A 13,533-nucleotide genomic window follows, 5' to 3' on the forward strand; every position below is an offset into this window, starting at 1 on the left:
AGCCATACCCATGCTATAGTGGTGTACCACACAAGGCCAAAATGGAGCAGGTCTTCTCCTTAACTTCTGATTTCTATGTATCTCATGGCTTTTAGTTTATGGCATCATTTTTCCGTTCATATGTTATATGTTTACACGTTATTGGTTTGGGTTTCTCCTATCCAAATAGTGACAATGCATAAAAGAACTGCAAATTAGAGGCACTGAGTAACAGGAAGTCCCCACCACAGCAGGCATCTGTCAGAGACTATTGAGCTTACAGTTAGATAACCATGGCAAGGAACAGAAGAGCTAAATACGACCTCTATTTTAAAAGGGGGGCTAAAGCACAGAGGTCAATGGCTGGTTTATTTCATCAGCGCATGAGATTTTGTTTTATGGTAATGATAATATTTTGATGCTTACCCTTAAATTACTGAGCTGTAGTTTTTGGTTTCAACTGCAGTTGCACCTTTGTTTTGTCTGAGAACAGAGAAAAGATGAAATCTGACTAATTTGTTTAGTAAAAAATAATCTTTCAATTAGAGATGCTGTTAATCGCAGTTCCCAAGCTTTAGCTTTTGACATGGCATTTGGTGCTTGTTTCCTTTACAACAAGGCGGAGTGGGTTTACTTCCTAATTTACCACGATGAGCCTTTTGAAATCCCTCTCATTCAATGGCACTGAACTGCAGAAAATGTGGTTTTCTCTCTACTGTACCCTGCAGTGGATGCGTCTCTCTAGCAGACAGGTCCAGGAAGGCATTTGGTGCTGCTGATCAAAGCGGTGGCATGATCTTCCTTCTTTGTGCAGCTCCAGAGTTTCTGTGTAGGCAGCCTAAGGGGAGCCCAGCCTGAGTCACTTCAGGCAATCACGCTTCTAGTTTGCAGCCAGGCTTCCCTCAGTGTTTTCAGCCATCATCAGGAGGATATCCTCTTCCTTTATTTTCAACGGTGGCTCGTACCTGGGCAGAAATCCGTGCTGAAATTCATAGATCTGTTAACTAACTCCCCCCCCCCCCCCGATCTCCTGCCCTGGTGCTCAGCAGGGCTGCCGCCCATCTGGACTAGAACAGGTACCGTTCCTGCAGCAAAGCATTCCTTAAAGCCCGGTGTCTCTTCAGACATGCAGCCAGCCCTCTTCCTTCTCCGCTCTGTAGTTTATTTATTTTCAAAAGTTTGTTGTTTTTTTTGTTGTTTTTTTTTTTTTTTTTTTTTGGGGGGGGGGGTGTTTTGTTTTGTTTTAATTTTGAAAATAGCCTTTAATAATCCAAACAAGCCTTTGCTTTTAAACAGTACTGTAGAGTGTGGGCTATGGGAGACTGCGGGGACTGCGGCTGCTTTAGTGGGTCACCGGAGGCAGCCGGGAAGAAAGCAGAAGGCTGCTCCATGCTCCAGCCCGGCGGCAGTCCCCGACTCAGCCCGGGAGAGCTGCTGACGGCCGGGGCAGGGCAGGGCCAGGCCGGGCCGAGGGCGGAGCGAGGCCGCCCCGGAGTAGCTGGCGGGGCTGGCCAGCCGCCGGCAAGGGAGAAGAGGCGAGGTAAAGTGAGCGAAGGGGGTTGGGGTTGTGAGGTGCCTGGGGTCGCCGTCGCTGCCCCGCGGGGTGGCGTCACCCCGCGCTCCCCGGGGGCCAGAGCCGCCGCCGCCGGCCGGTCTGACCGGTCTCCGCTCGGCACGGTGCTGACTGCAGGCCTGGTGTCCCTGTGGTCCGCCGGGGAGCCCGTGTGGCGCCGCCTTTCTCGGGGGAAGGGTCTTGACCCGATGTGCTGCAAACCTGTTTTTCCTCCCAGGCTGACAGACGTCCCCACCACCCTAGTGTAGGAAAGGAAAGGTAAAATAGGAGAAAGGAAAGGTAAAATAGGAGTCTTTGCAATGTAACTGCAGCCGGTGCTCCCAGCCCTGTCCTGGGATGGTGCTGGCTGCAGTAAGCTGCTCTTCCACAAGAAAAAGGCGATTCTAACTTAAACTAACAGCCTTGCAAAGTCCACTTCTTCTGGACTTTGCCTGTCCAGTTTTGCTTTTAATGGAAGTTGAACAATAATTTTATCTTTCTTTTCCAAACAGCTCAATGACACCCAGAAAGAAGTTAGAGGGTCTTGTAGCTGCTACAGTCACTCCAATGACTCCTGATGGGTGAGCTGTCAAAGTTGCACTGATTGCTGTTACCTTAGACCCTTGTTTTCCTTCCATTTTATTTGGAACTGATCACTTCCGATGTTGTTTTGGGGGGGGGTGGGGGGTGGGTGTTTGGTTTCTGTTTTTTTTGTTGTTGTTTTGAGGGTTTGTGGTTGGTTGGTTTTGTGTGTGTGCTTCTGGTTTCTGTGGGGTTGTTTTGGTTTTATGTTTTGGTTTGGTTTGTTGTTTTTTTTATTAGATCTCAGATGGAGGAACTGTTAGGTTGGTCCCATTAGGACTAGAGTGGGACCCCCAATGTCCTCCCTACTTTGGAGTAGCCATGGACCCTAAGCTTCTCTTGTGGGGGATGTGTCAAGATCTGTCTGTGTTTTTGAGGGAGACAGTAGATATTTGCTAGTACAGTCCTCTGAAAGTGAGTCTTTATTTTTTCAAAGCATGATACTATCTCAGGCAGTCCATTTGCACTGCAGTCACTGCTTCGTTTCTTGCTTTAAAGGAAATTATTTCTGATTTACTTTTTTATTACAACTCATATTTATTGCAGCATGGTATTTGGAGAGTAACCTGGGCCCTCTGACTGGAATGAATGACCTTTGTAAGATATGTTTTGGGGAATCAGCTATGAAATTTTGAGTGATGTGTGAACCCCAGTCAAGGCCCCAGAATTGACTTCCAGACTATAGGGTTTATCTGCATGTTTGACAAATGAAAATAAGAATGAAATACTATACACTGATAAACACAGTAAGTTTGTTGCGCAGAGAAGATAAACATAGAATTCAATTTCCCCTGTTTGTCAGGGAAGTCTGTTGCTTTCCTTATTATTTAATGAGAGAGAGAGGTCAAAGTCATGTCCAGCAGATGCCATTTCACTGTGTCCAGCAGTTACAGCAGACTTTAAGTATTTGCCAGCACTTGCACAAATATCTTCATGCTCTCAAGAGGACTTTGGTTTCGCTCAACAGTAGAAAAGGTTTGAGTGACTCCTGTTCTGTCCTGTCTCTTCAAAAAAAGCTCTGTGATGAGCTTGCAGTAATTACCAATTGAGATAAAAGATTGTAACAACAAATTACTTGTCAGGAGGAAGAGAAACTGGAAGAAAATATTCGGAATTGAGCTGTTACTTGAAATGTTAAATACATGCTGAGGGTATTGTACCTTGGAGTAATCTTTGTGTGTACAAATGCAAGGCTTCAAAAATGTGTGCCCTTTTTTTGGTTTCTTAATCACTAAGTTTAAGATATCTGTGGGTGGAGACTTACGATTGCTACGGTTCCTTTAATTTCAGACAAATTAACCTTTCAGTGATTCATCAATACGTAGATTATCTGGTAAGCGAGCAGAACGTGAAGAACGTTTTTGGTAAGTGTTTTTTTTGACAGAAACTGTGTTACACCCCTTTTGCCTGGATGGGAATCCTGTGATATCTTATCCGATAAGAGCTGTAGTGGGAGGGACTGTGGATGTGCGATCATCCTAAACATTTATATTCAACAGTGGAGAGAGTACAAGTGCCACTTAAGGTATCTGCTTTTGCTCACACCATATTTCTGAGTGGGATGAAGTAAGCATTGCCTTCATTGATCCCAGAGATGAATGGATAATTCTGTGTTGGCAGAGAAGACTCAATTGAATGATTCTTCCCTTTGCCTGGGAAAGAAGCATCTGATTAAAAAACACCATCTCAGGAATCCAGAGAATTCCACAAGCTCATCGAAGCCAGATGGGCTTCTTTAGGAGACCTGTGGTGCACCAGGCAATACTGAGGTGGCTGCTGCTCCATCTCTCTGCTCTGCTTCCGTTTTGGAGACTGCTGCAGGGGCAGCAGGGATGGCTGGATAGAGAATACAGCATTTCTAAATCACTTCTATTCACAGCCTGTCATAGTTAAGTATGTTGAAAGTGATATGATTTTGGTTCAAAACTTCAGTGGAAAGACTGCCGAGATGCAGAGCAGAGGGTGGCAGAATACAGCTATCCTAGTTTAATCTGTTGTTTGTGACTGAACATACTGACATTTCATTGTTTTCAAGGGGTGCTTTAGCCTAGGTGGAACATGTAGTTCCACTCACAGCAATGACACCAAATTTCATGTAAGGCTGCTTCCTTGAGGTGGAGTAGAGACAGTCACTTTGCTTGGCTAGGTGGGCATCCCTTGATCAGGGGTGTCCCAGCCTGACTCACTGCTGAGAGAAGGAGGTAGTGTCTGCTGGAGAGGAGGTGCTGGGAGGGCAGTTTCCCAGTTTCAGCAGCTGATTCTGCCTCCTCTGTCCCAAAATTGCCAATCCTGAAACACCCAGATTTCCAACACAAGCAGATGCTGGTGTGGACCACTGCTATCTTAAAATGAGTTGGGGGGGAAAGTTTTCTGTTTAATATAAAAAGTGTCAGTTCTTGTCTTCAGTAAAACCAATGCATGTAGGCCAAGCCTAAGCAAGTGTGTTGTGTTGAAACAGTGAATGGCACAACAGGAGAAGGACTGTCCCTTAGCATCCAGGAGAGGAAGCAGCTGGCAGAAGAATGGATATGCCAAGGAAAAAACAAGTGAGTAGCTGAGAGGAAGCAGGGGATTCTGGATGTCATGTTATGATATAGACATGCCTGACTGCAAAGCCAAATTTGCTGATGACTTTTGAGGTTTTTTTTAGGATTTTATTGTGGGGCTTTGCTCCCCAGCTCTTTTATCACAGAAGCCTGTGTTTTTGTCACTGCCAGTTAGCTCATGTCCATTTTTGCTGCTTAGAGAGCTTGTAAGAGTCGTTCTCTTTGGTACACTGTGTGGTAAGGAGACAAAAAAGGTCTGCCTATTTATGCCCTGTGAGCATTTCTAAACCTTTTAATATATTGAATCTTTTGAACCTGTCTTCTGTCACTTCATTGCTGCTGCCGCCTTAGTTGCTATGTCAGAGGATGTGAAGAAAAGGAAGTGTTTTGGGTGAGAAGGCTTTGCCAAGCCATTATCCATCATCTTTGAGAAGTCATGGCAGTCTGGTGAAGCTCCTGCTGATGGGAAAAGGGGGAATATAAACCACATTTTTAAAAAAGGGAAAAAAGGAAGACCCAGGGAGCTACAGACTGGTCAGTCTCATCTTGGTGCCTGGCAAGATCATGGAGTGGATCCTCCTGGAAACCACTAAGGCACATGGACTATAAAGGGGTGATTGGTGACAGCCAACATGCCTTCACTTAAGGGTAAATCATGCCTGGCAAATCTGGTGGCCTTCTACGATGGGACCATGGCACTGGTGGATAAGGGAAAAGCAACTAATGTCATCTACCTGGACTTGTGCAAGGCATTTGACACTGTCCCACATTAAATCCTTGTATATAAATTGGAGAGGTGTGGAACTGATGGATGTACCAATCAGTGGATAAGGAATGGCTGCACGGTCGCACTCAGAGAGTTGGTCAACAGTCCAAGTGGAGACTGGTGATGAGTGGTGTCCCTCAGGGGCTGGTATTGAGACCGGTTCCACCTCTTTTGTTGGCAGCATGGACAGTGGGACTGAGACACCCTCAGCAAGTTTGCCAACAGCACCAAGCTGTGTGGTGTGGTTGACATGCTTATGGGAAGGGATGCCATCCAAACAGACTTTGTCAGGCTCAAGAGCTGGGCCTGTGTGAACCTCATGAAGTTCAACAAGGCCAAGTGGAAGGTCCTGCACCTGAGTCAGGGCAATCCCAAGCACAGCTACAAGCTGGGCAGAGAATAGATTGAGAGCAGCTCTGAGGAGCAGGACTTGGGGGCTTAGTTGCCGAGAAGCTCCACATGAGCCAGCAGTGTGTGCTTGCAGCCTGCAGCCAGAAAGCCAACCTGTGCTGGGCTGCACCAAAGGGAGCATGACCAGCAGGTTGAGGGTGGGGATTCTCCCTCTCTGCTCTCATGATACCCCACCTGCAGTACTGCATTCAGCTCTGGGGCCCCCAACACAAGAGAGACGTGGACCTGCTTGAGGGAGTCCAGAGGAGTACCATGACATGTTCCAAGGGCTGGAACACCTCTCCTGTGAGGCTGAGAGTTAGGTTTGTACATTCTGGAGAAGAGAAGGCTCAGGAGAGACCTTATGTCTTCCAGTACCTAAACAGAGCCTACAAGAAATCTGGAGAGGGACTTTTTATAAGGGCATGTAGTGATAGGACAAGGGGGAGTGGCTTTAAACTGCAAGAGGGCAGATTTAGATTTGAAATTAGGGAGAAATTCCTTACTATGAAGGTGGTGAGACACTGGAACAGGTTGTCCAGAGAAACTGTGGCTGCCCCATCCCTGGAAGTGTTAAAGGCCAGGCTAGATGGGGCTTTGAGCTACTAGGTCTAGTAGAAGGTGTCCCTGCCTGTGGCAGAGGGATTGGAACTGGATAAGATTTAAGGTCCTTTCCAACTCTAACCATTCTATGATTCTATGATTATGTGATAGTGAGCAGAAGTATATTGGTGTGAAGGCTCACGGTCTATATGGATATAAAGGAGTAACACAGCAATGTGATTGATGGACTGGAACGTGAGAGTGTCCCTTGGCAGGAGCAAACAGTAAAAAGGTGCTGCTGTGAGGTTGATCTCTTCTGGTAGTTCTGCAGAGAAATAGGTTTAGAAAGCAAAGATATGCTTTAATATCCTTGCATTTTCTGGCTTCCCATTAAATAATTAATGTCTTAATTTTAACTTCCTAATAAAATGCTAAGATTTGTCCCTCCTGACAGCCTTGCAAATATGACAGCAGGGAGTCACACAATTCGTATTTGCAAATGTGTTTTCTTTTTTCCACTACCAGCTGCTTGCCACTGTGTGTCTGCTTGTCAGGTCAATACAGGTTCAAATAATTTTAGGTTTAACCAGTGTTCTGTGGCTCCCTGGTTTGAAGCGAGTCAATTTAGCAGACTGGTATTTTTCACGATCATTTCCTAAATCTTTCAAATTTGTTTTGGTTTTGTGCAGGTTGGATCATGTGATCATTCATGTTGGAGCACTGAGTCTGCCAGAGTCCCAAGAGCTGGTGTGTATGTGATTCCTTTTCACTATGTGTGTAATAAATGTAAAGCAGATGCACCTTCAGATACCTTCCATGCTCTCTTTTACAGGCAAGACATGCAGCAGCCATAGGTGCTAGTGGTATTGCTGTAATAGCCCCATTCTTCTTCAAACCCACAAACAAAGGTGAGTAGATGCTATTGCCAGACCTACTGAGGCCTTTTAAGTTGCCCTCCAAACCTTTATCATAAATAAAGTATTAATGCCATCTTCTTTCTTTGGAAAATATTCTGGTGATAGTATTTGCACACCTGTGATGTCTGGTGCCATGCAAAAGCAAAACCTAGAAGCATTTTTTAAGGATGGGAGATACCAGAATTCTCCCAGTAAGAAGGGGGAAGGAATGTCTTTTGTTAGCCTCTTGTGAAAAGAAGAGCTGCTTATGGGAAAGAGCAGTTAATTAATCTGTCTTCTGAATAGATAGTGTGGAGCTTATGCTTGATCTGGGCCACACAAGGAAGCAGTAGCTTCCTTGCTTACCCTTGCAGTCCACTGACCAAGTTGATAAACTGCTGATGCACAGGCATGCCTTGTGTTACTGAGGTGATGGTTCTGTGCACCTAAGGTTACCTCAGAACTTAAATTGTTTTGCATTTAATAGTATAAGCATAGCATAAAATAACCACATGAAGTGGAAGTTTGCAACAGAAATGTAAAAAAGCAGTCTGAATTAATTATTAATGGAAATGTTCATATGAAAGCACCAGACAAAAACAGAGTCTATTGCCACAATGGCTGGTATTGACAGCCAAGGACACAGTCAGTGGCAGTCGAATGGTGAGCACAGAGGAACATCACAGAGATCAGCAGAAGACCTTGCTGATAGTAGTAGGATAGCCATGAGGTTTCAGCATGTTGGTTTTTGCCATTTCTCTTCCTGCTAAGCCAGTAGGAAGGTTGCCTAAGGATACAGTGAACAAGATTATTAGGAAGGATGTCAGTGGTAATCACAGAATAGTTGAGATTGGAAGGGACCATTGGGGGTCATCTAGTCCAACCTCCCTGTTCAAGTAGGGTCAACTAGAGCACATTACTTAGGATTGTGTCCAGTTGGTTATTCCTTCCCGAGTGCGGGACCCTGTATTTGTCTCTGCTGAATTTCAAAAGGTTCCTGTCTGCCCATCTCTCCAGCCTGTCTAGATCCTTCTGAATAAATAATAACTCTTTCATTCCTGAAATGGTACAAAAAAGTTGTCCAAAACCTATTATCATCGAGCAGTAGCTCAGGGAGGTAGATGTAAACTTGATCCCTTGTTCTCTTGCGTCCTTGCACACAAATGATCTCAGTGACCACTTTGGCACACAGGTCTTCCATGTGTGAGAGAACATGCATGAGTTACATCTGTAAGAGAATGAGTGTGAGTTACTGAAATCAGTTTGGTTTAAAATAAATACCATCTTTGCTTTCCCTAAGGTCTTTCACTGAATTTTGTGAAATTTATTTTTTTATGATGTGTGAAGGTTTTTAAAATCACTGTTTATGGTACATAAGCTATAGATGGCCTCTGCACAGGCACTGGCTGCTGTGACTCTGAACTGTCTTTCACTACACTGAAAGATAGGATAGTCTCCTTCTCTTACAAGGTTACTTGATTTGTTTTCTTCCAGACGAGCTGATTGCTTTCTTACAGAAGGTTGCATCTGAAGCCCCTGCGGTTCCATTTTATTACTATCACATTCCTCATCTGACAGGTGTGAAGAGTAAGTACTGCTTAGTCAGCTCTTCCTGAGCCTGTAGGCTCATAGCAACCTGAGTAATTCCAGTCGGTGGTGTGATGATTCTACCAGCCTAAACCAGGTGTGTGGTCTCTACTGCCATCGCAAGCTGTAGTGGAAAGGATCCTTTAGAAAAATGGAAGGTGAATTCAAGACTGGAAAATAAATTGAATTCCTCTTCATTGAAAACAAGTCACGGCTTATGAATACTGAGCACCTGGGATGGAGGAGGTGATGCTGACCATGGCTTTGCAATTAGTGTGAACCAGCATAGGTAATTGCCTTGGATAACCATAGGTAAAGTCCAACTTTTTGCAAGATACTGACCACCATCTCTTGGTGTACACTGACTGCATAGTCATGTTTGCTTGTAAATCACTTACGAAACCACAATGCTTCTCGAGTCTTATTTAGCAGAGGAACGAAGAAGAAAATACAGATCTTTGGTTATTTGCTGTAGACAGTATGTTATGTGGTGTTTCTGGATGTACGGATTTATATTTATTCTTAATTATGTTATTGCCAGTTCATTGCTAAACTTTCACTTACCCAGCTTTTTCCCATTCTGAGCTGGTAAAAGGAATGCTTGAAAGAATGTAGAAAGATGTATTTTGTATAACTCTGGGAAGCAATCACACTGAAGTTGTTTTACTCATTGTTTTAAAGCTATATAGTTTACTAGGCTTAGGCCAAAAGTGAACAACTTATAAAGTACTAAGTATTCCTCTTGGGGACAAGGCAGGGAGATCTCCCAGATCAGGGCTGTTTCTTCACATGAGATTGCTGTTTTGCACAGTTCATGTTGAAGAGTTGCTGGATGGAATAAAAAAGCAGATCCCCACCTTCCAGGGCGTGAAGTTCAGTGACACGGACCTCTTGGACCTTGCTCAGTGTATAAACAAGAATGAGAGCGAACAGTTTGCATTTCTTTATGGGGTGGATGAGGTAAGAGGCACTTAAAAATAATTTCTTCTAAGGCATTCGTTTGCTTTAGCCTCGGAGAAAAAAGTAACCCTGGTCATTCAGTGCCAGCATTTTTGCTGCTTCTTTCCACATCTCCCACCCCCACACCCCCCTTTTTTCTTTTTCTTTCATTATGTGAAGTAAACAATTTTTTTTTCTCCCCCCACCCCCAAACTAGCAACTGTTGAGTGCGCTGGCAGTAGGGGCAAATGGAGCAGTTGGAAGGTCAGTATGGCTTGGACTCCTTCCCCTTGACACACACACTATATTGCTCTATCTTCCATTGTCTACATGGTGTTTCTCTGTCTTCTGTCACCACAGCAGAGGAGTTTACATAGTAGGGCTGTACAGTCAGTAACAAGCAGGTAGATAAGCTAGCTCCAGTGCTAGTGATGGGATGGTTATATAACCTGGGATCCTGGATTATGTTCATTTGGGTGACTATTGCTGTAGTCCGTAAGCTGACCCAAAGGTTTCAACATATTTCTTTATCCTCACAGCAACTTTTTGAAACAGGGAAACACTTTTATCTCATTATATGGGTAAGGAACTAAAAGCCAGAGAGATAAAAATCATTAGTTCACATGAGAAGTCTGTGAGGAAAAGGGCTCTACTGAATTCATTTTCTGATTTGTCTTCTGCCCCTCACACCAGGCTGCTTAGATGTATTAATGTGGAATATCTGTGTTCTAGTTTAGATGAACAAGCAACTGGAAAATTAAGTGATTGACTTCCCATATTGTATCTTTTTATTTTTTTTTATTTTGAAAAGCAGTTCCATTTGGAAAGAACTGGGATGAGAAACCTACTCTCTAGACTCTTGTGTAGGGTTTGACATACTTCAGATGCTTGACAGTATAAACCACATTGCATGAATCTCTGTCATAATAATAGCATTCCAGTAGTGTCAACAGCTTACTGATTTTCTTTAATGGTTCTAAGCTCTTCCTTTGCATTTACCAATTCTATTTTTGACTTGGGTTTTGTTGTGGTTTTTATTTTGTTTGTTTGGTTTTTTTTTTTGGCAGTACATTCAACTATTTGGGACGAAAAACCAATCTGATGTTGCAAGCCTTTGCAAAGCCAGACCTTGCATTAGCACAGAAGTATCAGGTATAGTATCTACACTGTGCCCACTAGGAGCAGTCTTCTTTCTCCTCTAGCTTTACTGGGGCTGTTTTCCAGGTGGTTTGTACCCTGAGGTAGCTTTATCAAAGCAAGCTTCTTTCAGCTCCAACCCCCCCTGCTTGTTATTCATCTCTCCTCACCTTTTTGAACAGTCCTTACTAACTTTTAACCAAGATCTGCCTTACTTATCATTCAACTCTCTAATCTCATACATGCAGATTGAGCAATGGCCTGGCTTTTTAGCTTGGTGCCTCCCTCCCTCCCTTATCTTAATAGAATTCAATTAGTATTTTCCATAGACTAGCCAAGTGGCCAAGGGCTTTCCTCAAATCTGTGCAACAAATGTATAAGATGTAATTATCATAATAGTTCTGGATGCTTTTATATCTTAAAATGTTAAGGCATTAATAAACAATTGTCTTTTCTAGTTTCTCACTGCAGAATTTCTCAACTTTGTCATCAAACTAGGTAAGTCCTACATTGCCTGTTTCCCTTGTTACATATAAAAATGCAGGCTTGGTGCTCCCAAAACTCTCATGTTGCTGTATCCTCAGAACTTCCTTCCCAAAAGATTTCACAGTGAAAAAAGCGTGTCTGCTATTTCCTGAGTTAGTAGCAGCTGGGATCTCAACAGAGGGAGCTGACCAAGCATCCCTGACAGACTCCACTCTCACTTCCTTCCTTCTTCTGTGAAACCTCATAGCTTTAAAACTGTGACTCTGATTTACCCTTTTTCTTATCCTAAGTCTTTCTGTGGGTTGTTTTTTTCTTTTGCTCTGTCTCCAAAAGCTCATTTCTAGTTTTGTTTCTACATTTTTCTGAAATGGTGGTGCTCCAGTATAAAAACAGCTCTGAGAATTGTCTCTCCTGCCTTACTATAATTTAAGAGTAACTGTTCAAGGCTGTACAAGGCCAAAACATTTTAAAATGGAATGAGTTTTAGAAACAAAGCCAAGTTTTAAGAGAAAAAAAGCAATTAAAATCAAACACATCAGTAGTGTGGGGACACTGAATTGGACATTTAATGGTTATCACTTAATGAGGGAAACTGTTCACTGTGGTTTTGCTATGCATATGCAAACTCCAGTGAATCTAGCTGAGCTTTAGTGCTTGGTTTTATTTCTTGAGTTTAAAGTCAGAGGAAACGCTTCATTATTTAGCCTTGTAAACAGAAGCAAATGCTGAATTTCCAGAGGTACATAAGGACACTTGAACTATGGACAGAGAGGACTCCTGAAGTTGCCCATGGTGATTTAAGCTGGTACCCAGTGTCATGGGTCACATGCCAGCAGGATGTTACTACCCCCAGAGCTTGGCTTTATGTGTGTCTGCATCAGGGGATAGCTATGAGGCTGCAGACACCGGGTTGCCATGAAGACAAACTGGCTGGGGTAGCTCAGCCTACCAACAAAGGTAAATTTGAAGTGGCCTGATTTTTGCTTGTTTATCTCTGGAAGACTCGTATGATCTTTTCTATTGTCAGGGCTGCATGGCAATACATTTTGGCAACGAGAAAGGAACACACATACAGCCCTGGTTATCTGTAAAACGACACAGTAGTTTGGAAAGTGCATGTCTAAGAATGTACTCTGCTTGGTATCTTTAGGAAGGAAACACCTCTTCTTAGTTACACTGTCCACATTTCTGAGAATTACACAGGAACTCTATGCTGCTGGTTTTTTTTGATACCTGCATAGAAACTGCTTTAAGCAAAATGATCTGTAAATGTCCTGATTTTGCTTTTGTCCACTCAGGTTTTGGTGTTGCACAGACTAAAGCTGTAATGACTTTTGTTTCTGGCATTCCCATGGGACCTCCACGGCTTCCACTTGTCAGTGCCTCTGAGGAGTTCATCATCAAGGCCAAAGCCAAACTGGATAGCATTGTGTGGCCTGATGGTGACTGATACTCAGTTCCATGTCAGTCTGGAAATGGAGGCTCCTTTTCTGCAATTCGCTCTCACACAGCACACTGCCCAGGTGATTGACTGTGATTTCTTTCAGGGAATTGGCAATGTGCCTGAGCCCCATTTGGTTAGGGCTAGCTTTGTTGGTGCACATGTAGTTAGTTGCCTTTTTTACTCTGCTCCTGGAGATCTGCACATTCCAGGACTAGCTGGTATCTTTTAATAAAAAAAAGGCAGACTTTTCCCCAGTTAGAAGATACTGACCCCTTTTGTCTAGAAAGGAGGGAGATCTGTCTCCACTCTCCCTCCAGCTAGATAATGTTTTGTCTTCCCCCTTTGTGAGCCCTACACCTTCTGTTTAAGCAGTTGTATGACACCATCTGGTTGCTCAGGGCAGTATCTTGCTGCTTGTCAGAATCACTGGGACACTGACTGTGCATCTAAAATTCTGATTTTGTCTTTTCTCATTGTGTTTATGCACCTTTGCTTAATGCAAAATAAAAAAAAAACCAACCAACCAACCCTTTGCAACAGAGTTTTCATCTAATAAGCAGGTATTTCTCCATCTTTTTCCTTACAATGAAAATAAACCCACAATTGAGCTCTACATCTCTTTATTGCAGTGCAGAATGCAGTCTTCTTTAATCCTACTGTTCTAACAGTAGGATTAAAAGATGCTT

At 43.5% G+C, this 13,533-nt stretch overlaps 1 protein-coding gene across 2 annotated transcripts; it reads left to right on the forward strand.

The window, feature by feature from the left end:
• Positions 1 to 1,701: 1,701 nt before the first annotated feature.
• On the forward strand, positions 1,702 to 13,050 carry NPL (N-acetylneuraminate pyruvate lyase). Of its 2 annotated transcripts, XM_057427154.1 has the most exons (12): positions 1,702 to 1,810; positions 2,044 to 2,112; positions 3,404 to 3,477; positions 4,572 to 4,659; positions 7,048 to 7,105; positions 7,191 to 7,266; positions 8,749 to 8,841; positions 9,653 to 9,801; positions 9,998 to 10,044; positions 10,848 to 10,932; positions 11,376 to 11,415; positions 12,702 to 13,050. In XM_057427154.1, the coding sequence occupies exons 2-12, from the start codon at positions 2,048 to 2,050 to the stop codon at positions 12,851 to 12,853; spliced, it is 927 nt and encodes a 308-aa protein (XP_057283137.1). In that variant the 5' UTR covers positions 1,702 to 1,810; positions 2,044 to 2,047; the 3' UTR covers positions 12,854 to 13,050. The 2 variants fall into 2 exon arrangements, with proteins under 2 accessions (XP_057283137.1, XP_057283138.1); XM_057427155.1 differs by lacking the exons at positions 1,702 to 1,810; positions 9,998 to 10,044 and having other exon boundaries at positions 1,838 to 2,112; positions 12,702 to 12,871.
• The last annotated feature ends 483 nt before the right edge of the window (positions 13,051 to 13,533 follow it).

Source organism: Pezoporus wallicus, unplaced genomic scaffold (genome assembly GCF_028554395.1).
Source record: "Pezoporus wallicus isolate ANWC-B61680 ecotype Strahan unplaced genomic scaffold, APGP_CSIRO_Pwel_v1 scaffold_7107, whole genome shotgun sequence".
NCBI classification, from domain to species: Eukaryota; Metazoa; Chordata; class Aves; order Psittaciformes; family Psittacidae; genus Pezoporus; species Pezoporus wallicus.

What these genes read in the sequence shown, in the direction of transcription:
- NPL (XM_057427154.1), top strand. Translation starts at nt 2,048, where the DNA reads ATGACACCCAGAAAGAAGTTAGAGGGTCTTGTAGCTGCTACAGTCACT. An exon ending in TCATCTGACAGGTGTGAAGA is followed by an intron (nt 8,842 to 9,652) that starts GTAAGTACTGCT and finishes TGTTTTGCACAG; the next exon opens with TTCATGTTGAAGAGTTGCTG. An exon ending in CATTAGCACAGAAGTATCAG is followed by an intron (nt 10,933 to 11,375) that starts GTATAGTATCTA and finishes TGTCTTTTCTAG; the next exon opens with TTTCTCACTGCAGAATTTCT.